An 18795-nucleotide genomic window follows, 5' to 3' on the forward strand; every position below is an offset into this window, starting at 1 on the left:
CCTTCAGTTCCCTTCTTGCAGCCATTTCACCAGGATGCAGTTGCATTGACTTGGGAGCATCGTATTCCTCCAACTCCAATTATACTGCTTACAAACACGTGACTCATTACATGATACAATGCACCCTTGCCCATGGGGATGTCCATTTCTTCTTTCCAAGCAGTGTGTATCAGTGAACTTTTCTCTCTCTATCATCCACTCCTGTTCATAGTTTGCTGGTGACAGTACTCTTCACTCCTTTTTTCCATTTTCAAAACCTTATTGTTCTCAGATAATTTATGTTTAAAGATCTTTAACTTTAGTGTCTCCATAATGCAACTGGAAGAAACATTTTACCTTTTGCATGTTGAAATGTTGTTCTGGCTTTGGCATTTGTAACATAACTCATAAAATTGAGAATTTTCTGATAAAATTTGGCAAGTATGTTTCATTTGTTTTTATTATTATTATTTCGTGTTTGTATTTGTAACTGTCTCAGAAATAAACCCACTTCTTATCACCCAAATCATTTTCAGTAACCCTTTAATTGTTTGCATACAACATTAAAATAGTTTTTCTAAAAAATACCTTAACACATGTTGAGGTATAGTTGAAACATTCAGAGAGTGTATTAATAAATTAAATTATTAGTTAATCTGTGAAGTTCTTATATATTCAAGAAAGAATCAGGGTGTAAATTTATTTCTACTTATTATTAGTAATGCAAAAGAAAAACTGAGAATCATCAGCTAAAAAGAATTGCTGTTCTAAATGGCTGAAAGGAAGCATTTTTGCTCACCATCCAACAGGCTGTGTTTGAATCCCACTATGGCATAAATATTTGTAAATGTCTTTAGGTGTTAGATGAATTTCATCACCTAATGTGAACTTCTGCTTACTGGAGGTGTGAAGTTGCTTGAAAAAAATTCGTTTCATATTTTAGTTTCTATAACAGGGTTTCTGGATTATCCAATCCTTAGCCCGCCCATGGTACTAATATGTTATATGCTTGAACCTTTTATGGATAGGACTCGTAAAAACCATTAACTCACTCAAATAGATTAGTAAATTTAGCTTGTACAAAATGAATATATATTAAAAAATAAATAATAAATAAAATAAAAAAGGCTATGCCAATACACATAAATTTGCGACCTTTCATGTGGAATTTACATAAAAACTTAACTCACCTAAAGAGGATCAGTAGATTTAGCTTATATAAAATTGAATATATATTAAAAATAATAATAAATAAAATTTAAAAAAAGGCTTAGCCAATATACATCTGTTAACATAGCATATGTATATTGTCTGTGTCTGTCTATGTGACTGTTGAGAAGCTTCTGTGTAATATAAACATTAAAGTTTCTTTCCATCTTGCTCAAGTTTTATGCTTTCTGATTACTCATCTTTTCTGCTATCTGATCCATGAGTGTACTGGATTCCCTACTCTTGTGATCATTCATATTGTGGGCAGACTGGTAATATCTGTTATGTGTTTAGGAGAACACCAGAATTACATTTATGTAATGTAATTGAACATATATGTAATGTTCAGTTACATTGCATTACATAAATTGGGTGAAAAAGGCTTTATAGTCCATACATTCCATATCTTTCAGATATGGAGCCCTTTGGAAAAAGACTAAAGTACTACACAAAAGCTAGTTTTTTTAAATTAAAAATATTGTATGAAGAAAATCATGGAGTCCTGATTCATCACCCCTAATGTAAATAAGAATTATTGCCTCAAGCTTGGTTTACATCTTGGTTTACAGATAAAGCTCATCTCATATTTGTAATATATGCTTTTTTCATTTTTAAATTGTTATTCTGTTCTTTTAACCTCCCAACCGGCCACAACATCTATTGACATCGAGCTAAATCTGAATATGAAGCTCTAAAACCCATTGAATAACATGAATAAGAAGTGCAATTTGGTGTCACTATTTCATCCACATTGGCCGGTAGGGAGGTTAAACCATTCAGTTACATTAATAGCTGTTGTGATACATTATCAAAAATTCTGTATTTACAATAACAAATTACATAAATCATTTTGCCATTTATAATTTTTATTGTATTTTCTTCTGCTTATGTTTTCTATTTTTTATCACATTTAGTCAAATTCTGTCAGCCATACATAGCTTTATATAAGAATATTACTGGATGTGATGTTAAATATTGTCAATGTTTTTGGAACAGCTTTCATACAAAGGCATTAAACCTTGTGATTATTGTTAGAAATCAGATTTTCAGATTTGTCATATGCACTTTTGTAGTTATTATGGACATTATGATCAGCAGAATCTCCAACAATAAATGATTCTGCATAGTGATAGAGAATAAAGCAAATACATCTACTGGTTGTATTTAATAACAAACTATATTGATCAATATTTGTATATTGAATAAATAATTACCAGTGATTAGTAATCATTTCAAATCCAGTCATCAAAAATTATGAAATTTCATTTGACAAACTTGATTAATGAATAATTACTATTATTATTATTCCCCCCTCCCCCAGTTTTAGTTTATGAAGGTAATCAAAATGTAGTACATACAGAAAAGTATATGTATGCTTTGAGGACTTTTGGTTGTAGTTATTTTATGTGGATACTGGACATCAATCAGGAACCTGAATGGAAATTTAAAAGACATCGACATAACATCAATAGACATAATAGACTGAAAACTCTTACTAGACCCTTATGCAAATGTGATAATTATTGCCACATACAAACAACAATTTCTAAATACTCTTCGGCTGTATTACTTAACTAAAATTATGTAAAGAAATATGAAAAAGAAGAGCTAGCAATGGAATAGTAAAATTTGAATAAATATTATTGTAATATGTATTTACAAGGAGCTGTATATTAAATCATTTAATATACTTCTTTATTTGGAAATGCATTTTACATCTACTTCTTAAGAAGTAATTATAGAATTATATCCTGAAGACTTTATATTTGTAAAGAATGCCAAATGTCAAAATATGAGGGCAATATCAAAAGTAATGAGCAAATGGCTGGCCCCTCATCTCAAGAATCCAAACAACTAATGGCATGAGGGGGAAGCCTGTTATTGTGGGAGAGGGGGGGTGAACAATTCCCACTGTTCTTCTTTTTATTGCCTCCAATGTCACATACCTAATGGTGTGAGGGTCATGTTGGAGGAATACACTTTTCATAAAGTGCATGTTACGGTTTCTGGTATCTGAAAGTAGCAAACTACAGTTATAGTTTACTCTTTTGGGGCAGATGCAATACCTTACCATGCCATGCTCTATTTCTTAGTTTTGGAAGCAAAGTAGGCATTCCTGTGCACAAGACAAGGTTGCCCATAGATGTTTGAAGCCAAATTGTTCTCATTCACCAGGACTTCAATTATGGTACATTGATGAAACAATATGTCTTTGTTACTATTTTGCTACAATGAATTTTTGGAGATGACATGATGTGCATATGCTAGGCATGTGTTTCATTGTATAATGAACAGATGTGGATACCACCATATTTAGTATATATTGTTCAACTCATAAGAGTACAATCAGTGTGTGTGCTTGCTGCTTTTGGTGCAGCACGTATTGATTTTTAAGGTAACTTATTATTTCCAAGTCTGCTTTCATAATTTTTAATACTGTGCAATATTAAATTTAAAAATTAAAGACTAAATGGTTTCAAAACACATTTTAAATATAAATTACAAATGCTAGTAATCACCATTCATATAACTTTATAGTTTTACTGTGAAATTATCATGTTTTAGTGATTGGCAAATGAAATAATTTATTGGTTATATATTTGTGGATGACATAGTTTAACTTGTCTCTCTTGTGCTTTGCAGAACACCTGCTTTGGAAACCCCATGCTTAATGTGAGTGTCATGAATTTCTGTCTTACATGATACTAATCCTGTGGCTTTTAGAGTTTTGGCATTTTGCAAACTGGTGTTTTGTTTGTTTGTTTGTTTTTTTCCCCACTAATTTTTTCCTCTTCCTCTGCTTTCATATATTTCATGTTAGTGATTAAGATTAAAATACCATAATGTTCCAAATATATGTTCATCTTGAATTTCAGGATCAGATCTTTTCTGTAAGTGGCCTTTGTGTTAAAAGCAAACTCAACTTTTCCAAAAATGGGACTGGATATTATGCTTTTATGTTTATGAAGTCTTGTAATTTTGCACTTAATGTGCATCAGTACATTACTTTTCATAAAGGCATCTTTGAAAGATATTAAAAATGTATTTCTTTAAAGTATTTCTTGAATGCCTTCATGGATGAAAAATTCAACTTGATAAAGATTGATAATTGGCAAACACAAATTACTATAAAAATTTTTTTATATAATATTGACAGTAGATGACATGATATTCAAACAACAGTGAATGGATAAATAGACAAAGTTATGTATTATAATGGAAATCTTTGCAGTTACATATTGTTCAAATCAATTTTTACACTTAACAGCTATTTTACTAACACAAGAAAAGTATCTCAGAATTCTTGAAGCCAGCACAGTAATAAATAATTTTACTTAAATTATTTTTACCTAAAAAAGTGTATCTAGAAGTTTTTGATTGGAACTTTTCATAAGAGCAACATAGAACCTGAAAACTCAAGATTGGCATAAAGTTGGACATTGTGGTATATTTAGGATTTTTTTTTTTTTTTAAAAGTTACTATATCATTACCTCTTTCTTTCTGAAAATAAATTTAGCTATAAATTGGTACTGTCCTTTAGTGTTTATTATACCGAATTTTATATATGCTGATATTCTTGTTGTCCTTGTCATTAGAAAGTAATTGCTGATTTATATCAATTAACCCAATGTCTTAAAATGTGTTATGCATCTAGATGAAGCAAACAGTGCAATAGTTTGAATATTCTGTAACCCTTGATTGCATAAGCATTTCATTTAACTAGCAAAATACTAACATTAGTGCAACCAGTTTATGTAATGAGTATATATTGTAAATTTTTTCTCCCAAAAAAATTGCTAAACTTTTAGTTCATTTAATAAACATTGGTAAATGCAAATGAAATTATCATTCTGTGCAACATTCTGAAGGTGTGCTGTCTAAAAGTACTATCTGGCAATACTTCAAGGATTAATATTCGTGTAATATTTTCCACCAGGATTTAATGTATTCATTCATTTTAGTGCACATTAGTCCATAAACCTTATTTATAATTTCTTCTGTACTTTTAGCTGAAATATATGTTAAGACAAGTTAATCTTGTTGTAATCTTATTTCACAGAGATATCAGTTATTTAAACAAATTTTCTTTTTTTTTTCTTTTTGGTAAAAAAATATTTATAACAAAAGTAATTACTAATTTTACACGTCAGTTTTTTTTATTCACTTCCTTCAGCTCATTACAGTACTTTCATTTATTTGAATCATTTTCTTTTTTTACTTCTGAAAGTCTCAGTTTCTAGTAGTGGCCCATATTAGTTCACAAAACCACCAGTGTAGTTGAATTATTATTTGATCAGGAACTACATATTTTCTTCCGTAACCATGAAACTGCAACAGCTAAGGCTTACTGGCAGATAAATGAATTAATTATCATATGATGATAGAGTGGCTGGCCGTGAGTTCCCTTTTATGGGAATGTACGGCACCATCTCAGTCCCCCCAAATTTTATCTGGGCTCCAGAACCGGCATAGCTGACGAATCAGACCTATGGCTGGGTCAGTATTACTGACTGTAATTTGTGTGTGTCCATGGGCTGGTTTGCCTGTTTACGGGATGAAAAACCCCAGATAAACTGGCAGAAAAAACCCTGCTGTCCACGCCCAAGACTGGCTAACTTGGCTATGGCTGAGGAAGATCCTTAAGCTCCTCATGTTGACCGGAATCGAACCTAGGACACTCCTTCCTCAGGCATATGGTTGCGAAGCACAAAGCCACTAGGTTAACCGCACGGACACCGGCAGATAATATGGCCTTTATTAAATATTAAAACAGCAACTAATGCCAAAAGAATAAGCTCAATATCACTGTCAACTTTTTCTTACAAATGAAGTTGAATTTGGTCATATTATTGCAAGTAAATTGCAATAATATGACCAAATATTGTTTTATGCTTACTTTATATAAAATGAGTCTGTAGACTCCATGGAGGTACCTGTATGTTATAACAATAATAAATCTATATTTTGGACAAAAAAAAATTTAACATAATCTTTTGTTACAATTTGGAGCTGAATTTTTACCACAAGACATATAGAACCACATCTTTTTACCGCTGATAATTAATTACTGTTAATTTAGAGACTTGAGCAAACATATAGCTGTGTAATTTTAATATTTCAAACTTCATGTATATAACACTGATTATTAGACAAGTTAAATGTATTACTAAGTCAAAGACATTCTAAACAAAACTTAATATAATGTGGCTGAAAATGGTTATTAACAAAATATGCATGTTTTAGACAATGGACTTAATGAAGTATTTGAAAATATTTTTAGATTGTGCACCATTTAGAATGTTGAATATGCTAATAAATGGCTTCTTTTATAGTGTCTGATCTTTTATAGTGTCTGATGATGAGTTTAAACAGAATACACCAATTAATGAGATTAGCTATTGTAACTGTGAAAAATACATACATACACTGGTGTCAAAAAAGCTAAGGACGAACTACATTTTTACCTGAATATGAAAAAAATTTCATGACTACTGCCAATTGTAGGCATAAATTTATTGCCAGCATACTAATAAATTATATCACACAAAAAATGTGCTATAAATTTTGTACAAATTAAATTGCTATATATTTTTGACAAAAGTTACAAATTTCCTATGGACATAGTTAAGGAATTAATGTACAGTGCTTACAGAAAACTATGGAAAGAGACATTTTAGTATAGAATATGTTCACTTTGAGCTGTGATGCAGCTCTCACAATGTCATACCAGGCTTAGCATTAAGTGATTCAGGAGTTGTTGAGGCAAACTGGCCCCTTGCTCCTTCAGAACAGGGAGCAGGGGGCCAGTTTGATTTCTGGAGGGGAATTTCAAGCAGCAGTGCATCTCCCTATTGCGTTCCAAACATGTTCTATGGGATAAAGATCTGGGGAGCTTGCTTGCCACTCGATTTGATTAATATCTAGAAGTATCTCCACTGCTCGTGTAAAATGTGGTGTGGCATTATGATCCATAAAAATGAATTCTTTGCCTTCAGCAATACAGAACAATAGAACATGACATTGAAGAAGTTTGTTGCAATATCTTTCACCAGTCATATAGTTCCTTTTTCCAGTACTTGTAGCTAGGTGCACCCATTAAGCATAATTCCTCCCTACACCATGACACCAATACTGCCATGTCTATCCCTTTCAAGAACATGCTTTTGATGATAAGAGTACCGCTTTCATGCTACATCAAGTGTCATCTACAATCAGAGGAAAATTGGAATCTTTTGGAGGACTAAAACGATTCTCATCTGATCAGCTGTGATAATCTCAGACCTACAGACCTTTGGATGTATTGGTCTACTTGTCGCAGGCATCATGCCACAGTTTGTGGAGATATTCACATACCTGTGCTTATATGGAGCTGACCTGCCATGGTGCGTCAGTTACCTTTTACTGTTATAATAAAAATCTATCTTTCATGCTCCATGGTATAGCAAGGGCGACATCTTAGCAAACATCTGGAATACATTCCATTGGTTTGAAACACCCCAGAACCTGAATACAAATGCTATTGTGAGATTTTAAACTCTCTGGCAACATCAGTAATTCTGTGGTCTTCTTCAAGCTTTCAATGATTCTTTTTTGCATGAAATCATCTAGTAATGATGATTTGTAATGTTTCTTGTAATGGATGTCTTGTAATGTCTTTGAGACATTACAAGACATCCACGTTTGCAACTTTATTCTTTCATGAAAAGAGCTTCCTTCAAACACAATTCGCTTAATGCAGCCTTTTGCCTTTTATCCTGGTGAGCTACCCCGTGTCCTCCTTTTCATGTGATTTGAAAATTTGAATGTGTACCTGCCTTCTACTTGAAATTACCAGTTATGCAAATTGCCGCAAGCTGATTCATCTGAATTTGGGATTGTAATTTTTAGAAATAGGGTTCGTCCATTGGTTTTGGACACCAGTGTTATGTGCATAGTAATCCATGCCTGAATTATTAGCATCAAAAACAGTTTCATTCTTCTGTTACATGGTAATCAAAGAAAAAGGGGAAAAAAACGCTAGAAAATTTTCCAAAAATTTTTTACTAATTAAAATTCATTTTTTTTTATTTATGTTGTGTCATGTCTTCTATTTCTATACTACTTATGAATTAGCAGTTACATAAGGTGGGAATACCCTGTAGCTCTCGGGAATCACAGCAGCTGTGAACGCAAAAGGTGAATGAAGGAGTGCTTGGGCGGACCAAGCACCACTTCGTTTGCCCGAGCCAGGACAGAGGAGATCATGGTTATCATGTATTGGCGATCACTGCAGATGCTCAGTCATAGGCCGTATGCAATGTGCAGTGTGTATTCTCAAATCGACTCCCCCCCCCAAAGATTAAATATTGAATGCTCAACCCTCCCCAAGATTAAATCTTGAGTGCTCTCCCTCCTGAGTTCGCCACTGAGTTACATTCCACAAGATAAGTTCCATTCTGTGCTGTGAGCTGAAAAAATTCTCTACCATTATACACGTTCAACATCAGCTATCGAAAGCAATTCATTCTGTATGATTCATTCTGAAATGCTTTTCTTGAGACTAGTTTACTTCTGGATGTTGGAGATTCATATGCTATGAGGTTTCAGTTACTGATTTCATTTCCCATTGTAAGATATATTTGTTACACAGGACAGGAGTGAAATTTCTTTCACAAATATGAATCAAAGAAACTGGTTTTTTGATTTTCACAAGCTGAATTCTAATAATTAGCTTTATTGTTGATTCATAATACCAATCGTATTAAAATCCACAATTCCAGTAGATTTTCTATTTACAGAAAATCTATTGGAATTATATTTTATTCTCTTTTCCATTTCATTTTATTTTCTGAATAATGGTTACTGGTTTTCTTATTTCCTGTAGACTGTTCTGACATATAAAATCATCTGCAATATATTTCTTGTTTTGCCTTCATCAAATATTAACTGTCACTTACCTAACAAAAAAAGAAGCCACTCAGTTACTATTAAATTATACAGAAAAGAGATAGAATAATATTTCTTTTAAGGAGAAAACAGAGAGCCTCCATAGCTCAGTCAGTATAGACGAAGCCCTTTGGTCAGAAAGATCTGGAATCGATTCCCATCCTTGATGTAAGGAACCTTACATCAAGGATGAGGTAGAGGGTTTTTCACCCAGAAACTAGAGTTTTTTTTGTCCCTCAGAACAGGCAAACCAGTCCCATGCACGCATGGAATACAGTCATAAAATACTTGCCCTTAGGGAGATGCAGCATAGGAGTGACAAGCTGGATGCATTAATACGTTGGAAACCCCCTCATTATGAACTCAACTCCATCCTAAGGGATGGATGAGAAGGGAAAGGAAAAGGAGAAAACATTTGATATGACTGGTATTTAGATCATTGTCCACTGATGACCAGTGGGAAAGTTGTTGATTCACAGGAGACATTTTTTTACTTGAATATCCATTCATTTGGCTGAGTGGTTTTGACATATAATATTATACAACCTGCATTATATTTTTAACTTTTTTCCCATGTGCTTTCTCTCGCTCTTTCTCTTTTATATATAAATGTGTGGGCGTGCATGTTTTAAATTTCTCACAAGAGTAATAGTTGATTGTTTCAATAATAACATACTTTTTTTTAAAAATAATTTTGTCACACCAGATTATGAGACCAGGATATTCTTTTTTCATTTATTTAAACATATTTTGAGATAAGATTAAAAAAAAAAAAAAAAACTGAAACCATTTTACTCTTAATTATTCAGTATCATACAGAAGTGGCAGATTTTTTTTTCTCCTTAAATGTATGTTTTTCCACCCTACAAATCAGATAGGTTGGCTTGAAAACACATACACAATTAACAAACATATATAAAAGCACACACAATTATATTGTACATAAAGCAAAGCTCACAAGCTGGAAGAAGTTACAAATCTAGGACGGTGGACACCTTTTTGGATGCTGTAGTGAATTGAAGAAATATGTTAGTGCTTACTGTACATCTTCACAGATAGTTATAAAATGGACTGGTTCATAATTTTAGTGAACAATAATTTAACAATGACTCTGACTTATTGCTTCAAGGAATCTAGTAAAATATAGCACGTGCATGGTTACTTGAAAAGAAACCAGAGAATTCAAGGAAATGTTTCGAGTGTTGTTTGGAAATCCATCATCCAGTCCTACTGCACAGCTGATCTAAACTGTGTGAAAAATTTATAAACTGTTCAAAACAGTGAACTGCATATGTGATAGATGGTTATGCATATTAATTGCTGTTAGCTCTGAATGGTCATACCTGTATTCTTGCTCAAAACTCATGCAACCTATTATTTTCAGTGAGTCTCAATATTTTTTCACTTGTGCTTTCTAGTTTTTGCTATATAGCTTTATCCTGAGGATGCTAGCAGTGAACCATGCAGGTGTTTGTTAATATATAGTGATCTATCAGTTATCTGACCTTCAAATGAACGAACATATTTTAGATTTAAAACCAACACTTAAATGGTGGACTGGTATACTGTAGATAATTGATGAAATTTCATTAGCAAGAGATATTGTATTAGTTCAAATACAAAGAAAAGTTATAAAACTCATTAACAATGGTAACAACAACAATTCATGTTGCCATTCAAAAAATTCTCTTTTTTTTTTTTTTTTTTTTTTTCTTCCCTTCTTTGAGGGGGCTGAAACTTATGATGATCCTTTGATTGCACAATTTGATATGCCATTATAGTAATTGACTACTCCAATCTTTTATGATTACAATCATAAAAGATTGGAGTAGTCAATTTACAGATTGCATCAAAAATAAATACAATATATATATATATATATATATATATATATATTGTATTTATTTTTTTATATAATCTGAAAACCCTGCTCTTGAGCAGAGTTTCCAGATTATAAAAAATGTAATTTTTTCAAGCCACTTCTGGCCTCCAGTAAGTAGTGCAGTGGTGTCAGGCAATGAAGTTCATCTCCAACCTAAAGATAATCACAAACATCCATGCCCACAGCAGGATTTGAATCCGTGATCTGTTGGTTGGAGAATGGATAAGGTAACCACTCGGCCAACCAGGCCAGCTTACCCCAGTGTTTTGATCTTTATTGAGGTCTCATCATTGGGAAGCTAGAACTATGGAGATAATGGAGCTAACTCAACAGTAGTTAGTAGCTCCTTTATGGTACTTTGAAATCACTTGTTTTTCTTTTTTTTATGTTACTCCTTCCCACGAAAAGTTATTCGCAAACCTACAGTACATTTTGTGCCATGAGTGGTTGAAGATTTTTTTTCCCCCTATTTTTAGCAATTTTATGGGTTTGTAGTTTTCATTTATTTTTTACATAGTCAAGAAACCCCTCCTTTTAAGACCAAGCAGAACTTTTCAAGCCACTTCAGGCCTCCAATAAGCAGGGTGGTAGCCTCACAATGGGCAATGAAATTCATCTCCCACCACATTTCTTCTATAAGTCACAGAATGGTGCATTAACTTATATAAATCTGAATTTCAGATGATTCTATTAAGTTTTCCACTGGTTTAGTTATATATTATACTTAAGAAGTTATATTTTTCTTTCTCATACACATCCTAAGAAATATTTTCAGTATTGTGGACTACCTAAGACTTTTAGCAAAGGTTTGCTCATTATTGCTGACCAGGTGGATAGTGTCTTTGCTTTCTAGCCTGCAGGCCTTGGATTAGAATTACACTGTGGTGAAATTTGTGTGTGCTTTTAAGTGTTTGATTATTTGCATTGCTTACTGAAGTGACTTCAAAAAGTACCATGCTTTTTATGTGAATTCCATCCATGAAAGGTTGTAAACCTATATTAGTACTGTGAATGGTTAAGAATTAGATAATGCAGTCCCCTCTCCCTACTCTAGAGACCAAACACGAAACTTTGTTAAGCCACTTCTGGTCTCTAATAATCAATGATAGAGGATGTACACTGGGTTGCAAAATTCATCTACCACTTAAAGACTTTCACAAACAATCCATGCCCATAGTTGAATTCAAACCTATGGTATATTGGTTGAATAGCACAAACACTATTCACTCAGCCATCCAGGCCAGTAACTGATTTGTTCTCTAGCACAGGGTTCCTGGATTATCTGACCTTAGAATACTTATTTATCATTAAGTGGGATTCATATTAAAAAGTATATAATTTTTAAATTACACACACACACACAGTATTTTTGGGGATGGTATGGCATACTGGTACCTTTATTAATAATGACATGTGACATATGGATGTGGTATCATTTTATTCAACTTTTCCTGCCAGCACCTATCATTTTATGAAAAAAAGCACTGTATATATCAAACTACTGAAAGAATATATATATATATTTTTTTTATTTTATTATTATTTTTTTCCCAGTAGAGTTTTTATGATTAACCTGCCAAATATTTGCATGTGAACTAGTTACACACACACACTACGGTATATTATCGCGTATAATGCAAAAAATTTATCGTCTAAAGTTAGGGGTTCACATTATATGCAGATCTTAAAAAATATAACATCTTATTAGACTTGCACACACAATATAAAGTACCTAATGCCTATGCAACCAAATCTACTTGACCCACTCCCATTCGGCGACTGAGCGCGCATCGTATCTGCGCATAAAGCCAGTAATGTAAGTAGTGCTAATATCCCACCCCCTTGGCAGGATATTAGCACAATTATTTCGGTTTAACCACAGTTCATTTTAAATATTATTCATTAAACAAACCTAGCCTGAAAATGAGCCAAAGTAAACGTTCATCTTTTGAAGCAGAATTTAAATTGCATGTCGTGCAGTTTGCAGAAGAACATAATAACAGTGTTGCTATGAGAGAATTTGTTGTACCAGAGAGTAATATTAGACTTTGGCGTAAGCAAAAAGGCAGTCTTGACTTTTGACGATGACAACTACTACACTGATGACACATTGCTTACAGATGATTTATAAATGAAATGTTTGTTGACTCAAAAGATGAAGAAGAATTTAAAGGATTTTGGCATTTTGTTTTAAAATAAATATTTCTTTCGTTAATTCTTATTGTTTTATTTATAATGTTAGGGAACAAGATTAACAGATCGCATTATACGTGGACATGGCATTTTAGGGCTAGTTTTCAAACAAAATTTCTAGCTCGCATTTATGCGAAAATATACGGTAGTTCTCTATCTCTCTACCATATTCATTGAAACGTGCAGCTGCCACCCTCCACAGTCCAACTCCATACTCACAGAGCAAGTTTCTCTTCCTTCATTCCTGCCGCTGCACACTAGAACAGTTCCCCCCCCTCCCCCATGTGTTTTCCAAGGAATACAATGCACAGGCCTCCAAATCTAATGTGAACAGTTCCTCCTTTCCCAAATTTTTTCCATACACTTACTAAAGTAGTATAGGTTGATCAGCTAAACCTCTCATGTATGGGCCAAACATAAAAAAAAAAAAAAAAAAAAAAAAAAAAAGTACACTATCTTGGAGTAATAAAATTAGTGTGATGAGTGATCTTTTCAGATCATTCATGTGATTCTATGAGATTCTAGGTTTTTAAACTGTTCACCTCAATACAGGTTGAAATTGTTCGGGGAGTTACACCTTCCATAAGGTAGAGCAATATTACCTCTTTAGTTGGCTCAGATTTTCTGATCTACAAACTATGAATATTTGAATCATGCTATGACATGGATGTTGTAAATGTTTTTAAGTGGTAGGTGATTTTCATCCTTTAGCATGAGACCACTACTTTGTTGATGTGTGCTTTGTAAAATATTATTATTATGGGCAACTTCAAGGAGTCAATAGACTCATTGAGGGAGGCCTAACATCATGTCAAGAACAACTATTCGACATTCACACAGTATCTATCATACCTCGCCTTGAACTCATTCACATTCATGGCACCCACAACAGACTCTGACAGCTTATTCCATTCATTCACCACTCTCCAAGTTAAAAAAAAAAACCTAGCTCTAACACCCTTGCTAACCACACTCTTGCCCAGCTTCCATGAATGGCCCCAAGTCCTCCCACTACCAGTCCTATTCTCAAAAATATCTTCTGAATTAATCTTATAGAAACCCTTCAGTAATTTGAATGTTTCAATCATATCACCCCTTTTCTGCCTATCAACCAATTTCTGCAACCCACAAATCTTCAACTGTTCTCATAAGGTTCATTCCATAGACCTGCTATCATCTTGGTCACTTGTCTCTGGACCCTCTCCACCTCTTCCCCATCAAGAAGAAACCCTGATGCCCATATCTAGGCACAGTAGTCTAGATGGGGTCTTATCAAGGTTCGATACAGAGGAACAATAACCTATTTGTCTCTGCTTGTTAAAGTATTTTTCAGCAACCAAGTGATTTGATGAGCTGATTTAGCCACTTTTGCGATGTGCCCCCCCCCTCCCCCCAAACTTCAACTCCCTATCCACCAACACTCCCCTGGCCTCGTCAATCTCCTGGAGTACGGTTCCACCAATGTGATATACTGCTGCTAATCTTTTCACCCCAAAATGCATAACCTTACACTTTGCCACATTAAATTGACGCCCATTCTCCTTAGCCCAGTCCTCCAAACTATCCAAATCATTCTGCAAAATTTTGACATCCTGTGCACTCACTATTGCTCTACCCAACTTTGCATCATCAGCAAACAAATGAACACTTCCTCTCAGATCCTTTCCTATATTGTTAATGAACAAATTGAACAGTAGTGGTTCAAGAACAGAACCCTGCGGCAAACTACTAGTCACAGGCCATCTTTTGGATTATACTCCTGAATAAACCACTCTCTGATATCTCTCCATCAACCACCCTCCTATCCATCTCACCAACCCTATATCCATCCCCATATGCTGCCGTTTACTGATTAGAATTTCAAGTGGTATCCTGTCAAAGGCCTTAGCAAGGTCCAGTAGCTGTATACCCATTATCCTTATCCAGTTCAGCCGTCACTGTGTTATAAAACATGAGCAAGTTACTGAGGCATGATCTACCCTTCACAAAACCATGCTGTCCTCCATACAGTATCCCATTTTCATCTATCCAATCCTGTATTTTCCTCTTGACTATTTTCTCCAAGACCTTGACAACGATTCCTGATATGCTGATCGGTCGGTAATTTACAACAGCAGTCTTGGAACCTCCTTTATGCAGTGGAACTATTTCTCCCTCTTTCCACCCCATCAGGACTAACCCAGACCCGAGACTCAAACAAAATGGTCAAGGGCACATATGTTTGGTTTACAGAGCACAGTTTTTTGGATTATCTGATCTTTGCCTGCCAGTGATACTAATGTATCCCTAGGTTATCTGTCTTTCATGGTTAGAAATATCATTTAAATTGTGTGTGTGTGTTTGTACACACATACACTGCTTTGAAAGAAGTCAACAGACATCCCATGGAGAGTCCATATGTTCATAACCAGTATATATAGGAATACAATGCTCCCAAGTCAGTGCAACTGAATAAAGAAGGTGCCTGTAAGCAGAAGAGGTAGAAGGATTATAATGGAAATCGGCATGGTGTCATCTGTTGATGAGAATGATCATGTGGTTTGACATGGAAGGTGGCTAGGCATGCCCAAACTTTTTAACTAAAGTAAAGAGAAATATAGCATGACAGAGCAAGAGACTATGACAAACACAAGTAACAGATTGGTAACTTTCCATCTTATAATTAGTTAAAAGAGAGAGGGAATCAGCAGTATGTGGGACTGGATTTGAGATCAGTTAAATGATTATAACCCCAGACTATATCCCTGGCATTAGAAGAATAAATACATTGGGAATGAAATGGATGGATTATGAAATTATACAGGAGTTAAGAGGAAAGTGCTCATCAGTTTCATGGTGCGGTCCAGGAAGGAGATTGATTGAGGCAGCAAAGCAGAATTCTGTAGTTGTATAATAGAAGAAAGAGATGAGTATGGAATAGTAACTTTAGTTTCTAAAGCTGGTGCATTGGAGAGGGCATCTATGGAGGGTATAGCAGAAGTGTTTCAGTAAGGATTGTAGTGGTTATTTCATTTGAAGGATTGGGATTAATGCCGGATACAATGGAAGAAAGAGTAGAGCGTGGTAATTTATGAATCTGAAGTATTTGGAATTTTATGTTACCTTTATTGGATATGAAAGGTATTAGATTTGATGGGCTATCACCATGGATATTAAGGGAATTTGCAAAAGAGTTAACCGTGTCCATGACTTTGTTGTTCACCAAGAAGCTGGCTACAGGAAACAGTCCCTCAACAACTGAGAGACAAGAAAGAAAAATGGTGTAACTGCATAAAGGAACATTCAAGTCGTTGATGGCAAAGGTGTTGGAGAGACTGGTTAGAAATAGGATACAAGATATTTACTAAAATAAGGAGCCAAAAGGCTTCATGGGCTATCACCATGGATATTAATGGAATTTGCAAAAGAGTTAACTGTGTCCATGACTTTGTTCATCAAGAAGTAAATGCCAACAAGTGTATTCCTGTAAGCTTTCGGGTAAGATTTCATATGAAACTTTTATAGTTTCTGTATTTTGCTTTGAAATAATGCTGGATTTAATATCCACTTGATTTATATAAAGATACAAGATAGATTGATGAAAACAGGAATCTCTCTAAGAGGAAACATGGGTTTGCTAAGGTCTTGTTTCATTATTCTAGTTTATTACTATATTTTATCATAGGATGGCAGCTGTATCGAATAGAAGAAATACTTGTACAATGATTTTTTAAAACATTTTTGCAGATATTCAGTAGAATAGTACATGACAAACTTGCTGAAATTATGATGGGAATGGCTAATCAGTCGATACCCTAGATACAAAGATAGTTGGCTGAAAGAAGCTGGCAAGTTGTACATGAAGATTGTGCTTGTTCATACTAGAACAAACTCTGCTGCTGTTGTTTAATTTATATATTGATGATATAGTTCAAGTTTGAGATTAGATATTCAGTAGTTTGCAGGTGATGTTATAGAATTTGAATAAGTTGGATGAATGGGGATGTCCATTCATTGTTTCCAAGTGTAAAGTGATTCACTTTGGCCAGCATATATAAAGTTTTGATCCAGGAAGTGGAGGAGGTGAGGATTCTGGGAGCGTTGATGGAAACACATTGCAAAAGCTGTGAAGGTTACTTGGAAAATTCCTGTAATGTAATGTAAAGGATCTGCTTGTATCACTAATCAGGTCATCTGGATTTCTCACAAAGAAAGAAATCTTGTTTAATAAGCATTTATTATAGCTATTGTGGTTTAAATCCTGCATAGCTGTGTAAAATTGTAGTTTGTATACTGCAGATTAACTAGTTTAAAGATATATACATCTATTTGAAACAGTGTTATCTAATATTAAAAAGAAAGCTATATGATATCTTTTGTAGTATATGAGTGTTTGCATTTTATTTAGTTTACAAGTGATTTATTCTTATTTTAATAATATTATTAAAATAATATAGGAATAAAAGACTTTTCTCTGAAACTATGGGTGAATGACAAAAACATATTTGTATGTGTCACCACTTAGGTGATATAAAATTAGCAGGTGTTTGTACTGAAGTCGTCTTTATTCACAAAAGCTTTTTTTGTTGATATATTATATTTGATTTCTGTATTTTTAAAAAGTTGTATATAGAAACTGAAACAAGCAATCTCTTTGGTTCAGTGATAAATGGTCAGTGCATCTAGTGAGAATGATTTATGGCCTAATATTTACAGAATTTTAAAAAAATAATTCTGAAAGAGAAAAGTCATCCATTTGTAAAGACTAAGTTCAAATCCCATCAATTGCATAGAACTTTTATCTAGGCTTTTCAACTGAAGATGAGTTAGTAGCATAGTTTTTAGTTACAAATCCCATCAACCACATGAAACTTTTATGTAGGCTTTTCAACTGATGATGAGTTAGTATCAAAGTTTTTCCTCCATAGAAGCTGAAGCGTTGCATCTACAAAACAGGTAAACTGGCCAGTTAAGTTACAAAATGTTGGCCATTATTCTGAACCAACTATGCTGTTGAAACAAATGTTTTTTAATGCTTAGTGATGCCATCATTTATTGGTGATCTAAATCAGTGAGACTCTAGTGTTATATGATGAATGAAAAACACACACACACACAGAGGATTGAACTTAGAAATAAACAATCTTTTTTTGGATGAATTAGGCAAGAGTCATTAGAATGAAGCACAGAATTAATGTAGCTCTAATTTCTGCTTAAGAGGAAGGAACATGGTTCACATTTTATGGCTTAGAAATAAAATCAGAACTCTAATATCTGTTTGTCTCCTATTTTTAATCTGCTGCTATTTCCAACCTAACTTTTATATCTATAGGTTAAAATTGGTTTCAGTCTTACCTTATATGCTGCTAATTTGGGTAATTTTCACTCTCTCTCTCTATTTATTTATTTATTTATTTGTTTATTAAGGGGAGCACAGTTCATACTTTATGGCTTAGAAATAAAATTGAAAACTTAATATCTGTTTCTTCCAATTTTTGATATATTGTTTGTTTAATTTTAATCCAACTCTTAGATCCATTTGTTATAATTGGTTTCAACACGGTCTTGTTTACTGCTAACTTTAAGGTTTTTGACTAATTTCTCTCTCTCTCTCTCTCTTTGTATA

At 33.8% G+C, this 18795-nt stretch overlaps 1 protein-coding gene across 3 annotated transcripts in view; it reads left to right on the forward strand.

Moving 5' to 3' along the window:
- The window catches only part of LOC150093189 (transcriptional coactivator YAP1-like), a 241776-nt gene that overhangs the window by 197432 nt on the left and 25549 nt on the right, over positions 1–18795 (forward strand). For 2 of the 3 annotated variants that reach the window (XM_090413261.1, XM_090413262.1), the window contains exon 6: positions 3832–3861. The exons of the other annotated variant lie outside the window; for it this stretch is intronic. In XM_090413261.1, the coding sequence (XP_090269387.1) occupies positions 3832–3861 (30 nt within the window). The remainder of the gene's footprint in view (positions 1–3831; positions 3862–18795) is intronic. 3 annotated transcript variants of the gene reach the window in all.

The sequence above is a fragment of the Typopeltis vanoorti genome, chromosome 24 (assembly GCF_054136105.1).
Source record: "Typopeltis vanoorti isolate ZY-2024b chromosome 24, IOZ_Tvanoo_1.0, whole genome shotgun sequence".
Taxonomy (NCBI): Eukaryota; Metazoa; Arthropoda; class Arachnida; order Uropygi; family Thelyphonidae; genus Typopeltis; species Typopeltis vanoorti.